Here is a 6,298-nt window from a genome sequence, read left to right as displayed (position 1 = left end):
TGATTATTGTTTGTTAATTGATAGAATAACAAGAGTTTGGGTAGTGATTACATTGTTACAGCTAAAATTCATGTTTTGTTAGTTGACCATGGTTTAATCAAGGTCGGGGGTAGGTTAGTGATTTCAGGAATAAAGCAGGGGTGATTGGGGCAATTCAAGGGTAGAGGATCTTCTAAAACTGAAATAGAATTCTCTAGAATCCCCTAGAGTGGGTTAATTTGGGATCTTAGGAAAACATAGTGGGTTTACTTGTGTAACAAGTTTAAAAATAAAGGACCAAGTCTGAAAATGAATGAAGACTAACAAAGAAAAGCTGAAAATCTGATAGGCATCATTTGTGCCTATAAAAGGGCATGACCCTTACTTCATTCACAAGTTTTGGAGCCTCAAAATTTCCCCCCAAAAATATTCTCCAAGCTTCCTAGATCTGAAATTCAAATTTAAAAACCAAACTCCCTTGGATCTTTGTCTTCTCAAAATTTTCAGAAAAAACAATAGAAATCATAAAAATTATTGTTACATTAGTTTTTCGTTAGGTTAATTTCAAGTTCCAGCACTAAATTCAACTTCTAGCTTAGTTAGGATCTCAAAACCACTGGAATCTCCCAATTTCTGTTCAATATCTGAAGTCTGAAGTATGTTAAATTGTCTGTGCACTGGTTTTTGATTCATTTGAATTGGCTGTGGGATCTTCATCGAGTGTGTTGAGTTGCTGGGTTCGTTTCTGATTATATTGGTGCTGCTTTGGGCTGATTCACTAATTCTGTTGTGTTTGAAATATTTTTGGATCGTGATTCTACTTTCTGGGTTGTTCATCACCTGCTGTTGTTGACCTCATTTTTACTTCTTATTTCACACTTCCAGGTATATGTTCTGTAGCTCTCAAGTCTATGGAAATGAAGTAAATATGCTATTTGAAGTTGATATCTGGACTCATCCCGTTTTTGTTTGATTTTAATTTGTAAAACAGTTAGCCTACTTGATATTTTGTGTCATTTGTGTAACTAGATTGATTCTGGATTGTACAATTTGGACTATTAAACTGGAGATTGTTCATTGGCCTTAAGTATAGCGTAGTTTTGTTTTTGTGTAATTCGATTTTTAAAATTAGGAGAAAGTTGGAACAGGAAATTGTTTTGAGATTTGTGATCTTCATTCGTAGTTAACAACTGGGAATTCGAACTACTGTGACTAGTTAACAAAAACAACACTTGTAATATTAACAGATTCAAATTTGGTAGTCAGTTACTGATTAGAATTTAGTTCTAATGAATTACAGGCTCTTGTTAGTGTAGTTCTAATACAAGTCACGCATGAAATCCACGAGAGGAATTAATTAAAACAGATGTGAATGTATAGCATTTCTGATCCAATTACGTATGGTTAATAGTATATCATTGAGTTGTTTATTCACATCAAGTTGGATTCAGGGTCGAACTCAGGAATGTTTACTTGTTTGCAAACCATTAAACTCATGTTTGTACATTGAAATCAGTAATTTGAAACAAGCAAAATCAGCCCTGGGTTGTGGGCCAGACATGATCGCTCTTTTACTCAGATGGGACTTGGGCCTAGATTTGTTTGCCCAAAGACCCAAAGCAAGCTTTTCACGAAGTGGCCGGTATTTTTCCACCCGGGGTAGTAGCTGAGACCCAAAATGTTAAAGGATTTATTAAGGATTTTGTTCAATTCATGATGCAAGTGTCGGCTTTTGAGTTAGGTAGCGGGTTCGAATTAAAAGGTCTTCCTTTTGTTTGGACCCGGACTTGAACTTGAATCCGGGCTTACAATATTAATTAATTCTGATTTATTTTATTTTAGAGACAAAATAGTAAGAAGAAAATCATAGTCACCTTAGGATTGACCTTTAAATAAAAATGATAAGACGAGCCTCGCCGAATAAAATACAAATTGCGGGGCCCTCAATAAATGCTTGTACTAAAATACTTAGACTACGGGACGGGCCGTTTAGAGAATTTCACGACCTTCCCCAAAGATAATAATGCGCTAGTCACTTTAGGCGCGTTTGTAATAATTTTACCTTCTTAAGTACGGGTGCACATTTATGTGACCCAAATCCAAATCTCAACGAAGTCGAAACGTTTCAAAAATCGCGGGTGCATTATGTGACGCGGTTCGAGACATGTTTTCACGACGTTGCAATTCTCTTAAAAATAATAATAAAAGCGGTTCAAAGTTAAAAAGCACATAGGTCAAAACATATACTAAATCAAATAAATAAGCCAAATATGACAGTTGAGCGACCGTGCTAGAACCACGGAACCCGGGAATGCCTAACACCTTCTCCCGGGTTAACAGAATTCCTTACCCGGATTTCTGGTTCGCGGACTGTTAACAGAGTCACACTTTCCTCGATTCGGAATTTTAAACTGGTGACTTGGGACACCATAAATTTCCCAAGTGGCGACTCTGAATATTAATAATAAATCCCGTTCCGATTGTCCTTTAAGTGGAAAAACTCCTTTCGCCCTCGCGGGTGTAGAGAAAAAGGAGGTGTGACAGGGTGCTCGGGTCGGATTTCATCTTTTGCGGCAATTGCACCTTTGGACCGAGCTTCTCTAGTGCGTACACTAAATCTGAAGGGGAAACAAAAAATTGTGAGCAGATAAGAGTGGAGGCATACTTCTTTCGTTTCGATGTGGCGCGGTATGTCGAGGTGGGACATCTGTGTGCCGCGGAGGAGGTGGGATGGGTGCCCTGATGTAGGACTGATGTCTTTCTCGGCTAAGATGGGGTAGCTGGTCCCTTCGACCGTCATTGTGATAGGCGTTGTGCTGGTCCCTTCGCCATTGAGGTCATCCTCGTCGGCCCTTACCTCGGCGCAATAGGCGTTGTGAATTTCTTCCCATGTGGTGGGAGGGTATTTCATGAGCCTGCTTAACAGCTTTCTAGTCGCTCTCGACCCACTCCTGTTTAACCCGTTTTGGAAGGCTGCTACCGCCATCCTCTCTGACACATTTGGTAGGCTCATTCTCACCCTGTTGAATCGGGCTAGAAAGTCCCTGAGTCCCTCGCCGGGCGTCTGTCAAACGGCGAAAATGTCATTTACCCTTGCTTCCGCCTTTTTAGCTCCTGCATGAGCGGTGACAAACTTGTCTTCCATTTCTTCGGATGTTGCTATTGACCGTGCTGATAGTTGCGAGTACCAGGTTAGGGCTCCCCCTGTTAGGGTTTCTCCGAACTTTTTCAGCAGCACCGATGGTACTTGTTCTTTTGAAAGATTGTTGCCCTTTACGGCTGTGACGTAGTGGATGATATGATCTTCTGGGTTTGTAGTACCATCGTATATCTTCAGGTACGGTGGCATTTTGAAGGTTTTTGGAATGGCGTGGGAGGTTGCTTATTCATTGTATGGTTGTTCGATTAATCGACCAACGTCCTGTTTTGGTAACAACTTTGGGGCGCCTGGTATTTTGTCGACCCTTTCTTGATGCTCCTGCATCTGGTCACGGAGTGCCTTATTCTCATTTTCCATTTCCTCCATCTTCTTTAGGATGGCTGTGAGTGCGTCATTACCTGTGTCAATAGTAGTATGAGTGTTACCTGTGCGGCAGGTATCTAGTTCGTCGGCGATTGTTGCGACATCTACGTGTGTAATGTCTCCATTCTCCGTTTGAGCGGGTTTATCAAGTATGTTGTTCAGAGTGTTTGTCAGCCACTCTTCCAGTAGTCTTTTTACCGCCGGTAGGGCCTCTCCTGTTGTAGACGTGGAGGCTTCCTTCTCGCGCGAAGCAGTTACGCGTTCATGCTGGGAAGGTGAAGTGTCTCCCCTAGGTGTAGTGTTTGGTATCACGTTTTCGTTATCTTCCTTGCCGTCTTCGTTTATGGTGTTCAGGATGTTGGTTGTGACTCCTGCATTTGCTTTTAACCTTGCATCTCATTTTCCTGCCATTGTTAGTTTGTGCAAAGCTAGAAAGAGGTGAGTATCCCTTTTTATGATCTAGATGAAACTAAAATCTTAACTAAAGAAATTCCCACAGATGGCGCCAAATTGTTTGATCAAAGAATTTGAAAACCCTTTTGATTAAATCAATTAATGATAATGATGAGGTCGATCTTAGTTAAGCACAATAAAATCTAGATCTAGCGATGGAAGTAAGTAAGATGAATAATGTGACTAGGATGCTGGAATCGAATAAATGCTCATAAATGTGAAGACGTTAATGCACAATCAATCTGCATAGATACAATCGGCGTAGGGAAGGAAAAAATATCAGATGATTGGGGAATCCTTGGATCTTTTCTATCTGATGTAATGATATATACTTTCTTGTTCCTGCAATCAGTGAACCAGACTACTTTTGTATTCACTCTCCAACAATTCTTTTACAAAGTGTTCTTTTGTCTTTTTTGTCTCTCCCTCTTTTTCTACTGACTCTTCCTATTTATAAGGGACAATCCCCCATGAAACCCTAAAAAAGTACAACATGAAGAATATTCGAAAAGCATATCCTTGTTGTCCCCTACTAAGCTTACACCATCGTAGACGTCGTGCATCAATTGACCGCCCTTGGTCGCTGCCTTTAACCACGACGGCCATCAGATGCTACACCACGATAGTCTCGTTCCTCGTCGTACTCGGTAGTGGTCGTGGTTGCCGAATTTGAACCTATACATAATTGATTTTTCTTTGTAAAACTACAATATTTTTTCAAATAAAATAAATATATATCCAAACATAAATTTTAAATTTCAAATACTCATCTTAAACTTACCTCCAATTTCTTTTAAAAAATTTAATAGTATATATCTTTTATGTCCAAACAACTACTCCCTCCGTTCCAATTTATGTGAAGCTGTTTGACTGGGCACAGAGTTTATGAAAAAATGAAGACTTTAGAATTTGTGGTCCTAAACAAGTCCAAATGGGGCCCATAGTATTTGTCTTGTTATAAAAGCTTCTTATTAAGGGTAGAGTTGCAAATTTAAGCTAAATTATTACCAAATTTAGAAAGGGTTCATTCTTTTTGGAACGGACCAAAAAGGAAATAGGTTCACATAAACTGGAACAGAGTGAGTAATAAATAAAGACATGGAGAGAACGTGTCCTACTGCCAGCAGCTCAAATCGTACAACAAACAGTCTTACACCTCCAAATGGGTCAGACATATATAATCAGTATCTGCTGACCCTACTGTCACGTCCCCTACTACCCCCCCTCCCCATCCAATTTTTCGTCTATACCCCTCAACCCCATTTCTGTCTTTTCATCATTTCTTAACCAGAAACCCCCCTATATAACCCAACCTTCCCCGTTCCCGTTTTCTCTCCTCAACAACAAAAATATCAGTGAGTTCTATTGTCAATCTTAGGGAAATTTTTTTTTATCTTCATCTCTCAATTCTACTGTTAATCTTTCAGCTTAATTTTTGTTTATTTAGACAAGTAACAATTATGGGTTTTCCAGTAGGCTACACGGACCTATTTCTTCCAAAATTGCTCGTACACATTCTTACAATTTTGGGTTACATTAGAAAATTCATTTGCACGCTTTTAACTATTCTGGGTCTTGGGGATTTTCTAGAACCCGAAATGCCGTTTCTAGCCCGACCCGAATCTTGTTCGGAGCTCCAATATTCCTTGTCGGGTGTTCTAATCCGGGAGCTTTTACCGGTTGTCAAGTTTTCCGAGCTAGTGGACCCACCAGAGAGCTGTGCGGTTTGCTTGTACGAGTTTGATGGGGACGATGAGATCCGACGGCTCACAAATTGCCGTCACATATTTCATAGGAGTTGTCTGGACCGTTGGATGGACCATGACCAAAAGACTTGTCCGCTTTGTCGGACGCCGTTTATACCGGAGGATATGCAGGAGGTTTTTAATGAGAGGCTTTGGTTGGCGTCTGGGATTTCTGATTTTTGCGGCGATTTTTCTCCCATTATTGCCGGTTTATAGTACTTCCATTTTCTTGTGATTATTTTTGTTTTGTTTTTTGGAGGGGTAGGATAGAGGTTGAGGTGAATTGACAATGTGAAATGTATATACAAGAAATTAGAATATGCATACTGCAAATAGTCAATTGATTTTGTGGTCAATCACAATCTATTTTTAGTTTTATGTGCAATTTCTCGAAAATTATTTATATTTACATGTAAGAGATATAAAAATAGAAAAATTTCACATAAGAAAAACTGGACTCCTTACTTTTCAATTTTATAGCCCATATTTCGTAAAAATTGTACGGGGCGCCCTATTTGGTCGCTTCCATTTAATCTATACCCATATTTTTAAAATTATTTGACCTGTACCCTAATTTTTACAACTTCAAGCCCCTCCT

At 39.5% G+C, this 6,298-nt stretch overlaps 1 protein-coding gene across 1 annotated transcript; it reads left to right on the top strand.

The window, feature by feature from the left end:
• Nucleotides 1-5,263: 5,263 nt before the first annotated feature.
• LOC109207645 (E3 ubiquitin-protein ligase RHA1B-like) lies at nucleotides 5,264-6,078 on the top strand. The gene has a single exon (XM_019370594.1). It carries the CDS (start codon nucleotides 5,416-5,418, stop codon nucleotides 5,914-5,916), a length of 501 nt encoding a protein of 166 aa, XP_019226139.1. The 5' UTR covers nucleotides 5,264-5,415; the 3' UTR covers nucleotides 5,917-6,078.
• Nucleotides 6,079-6,298: the final 220 nt, after the last annotated feature.

Source organism: Nicotiana attenuata, unplaced genomic scaffold, assembly GCF_001879085.1.
Source record: "Nicotiana attenuata strain UT unplaced genomic scaffold, NIATTr2, whole genome shotgun sequence".
NCBI classification, from domain to species: Eukaryota; Viridiplantae; Streptophyta; class Magnoliopsida; order Solanales; family Solanaceae; genus Nicotiana; species Nicotiana attenuata.
The sequence above is the reverse complement of the archived record's forward strand: the minus strand, read 5'-3'. Positions and strand labels throughout refer to the sequence as shown.

What these genes read in the sequence shown, in the direction of transcription:
- LOC109207645 (XM_019370594.1), top strand. Translation starts at nt 5,416, where the DNA reads ATGGGTTTTCCAGTAGGCTACACGGACCTATTTCTTCCAAAATTGCTC.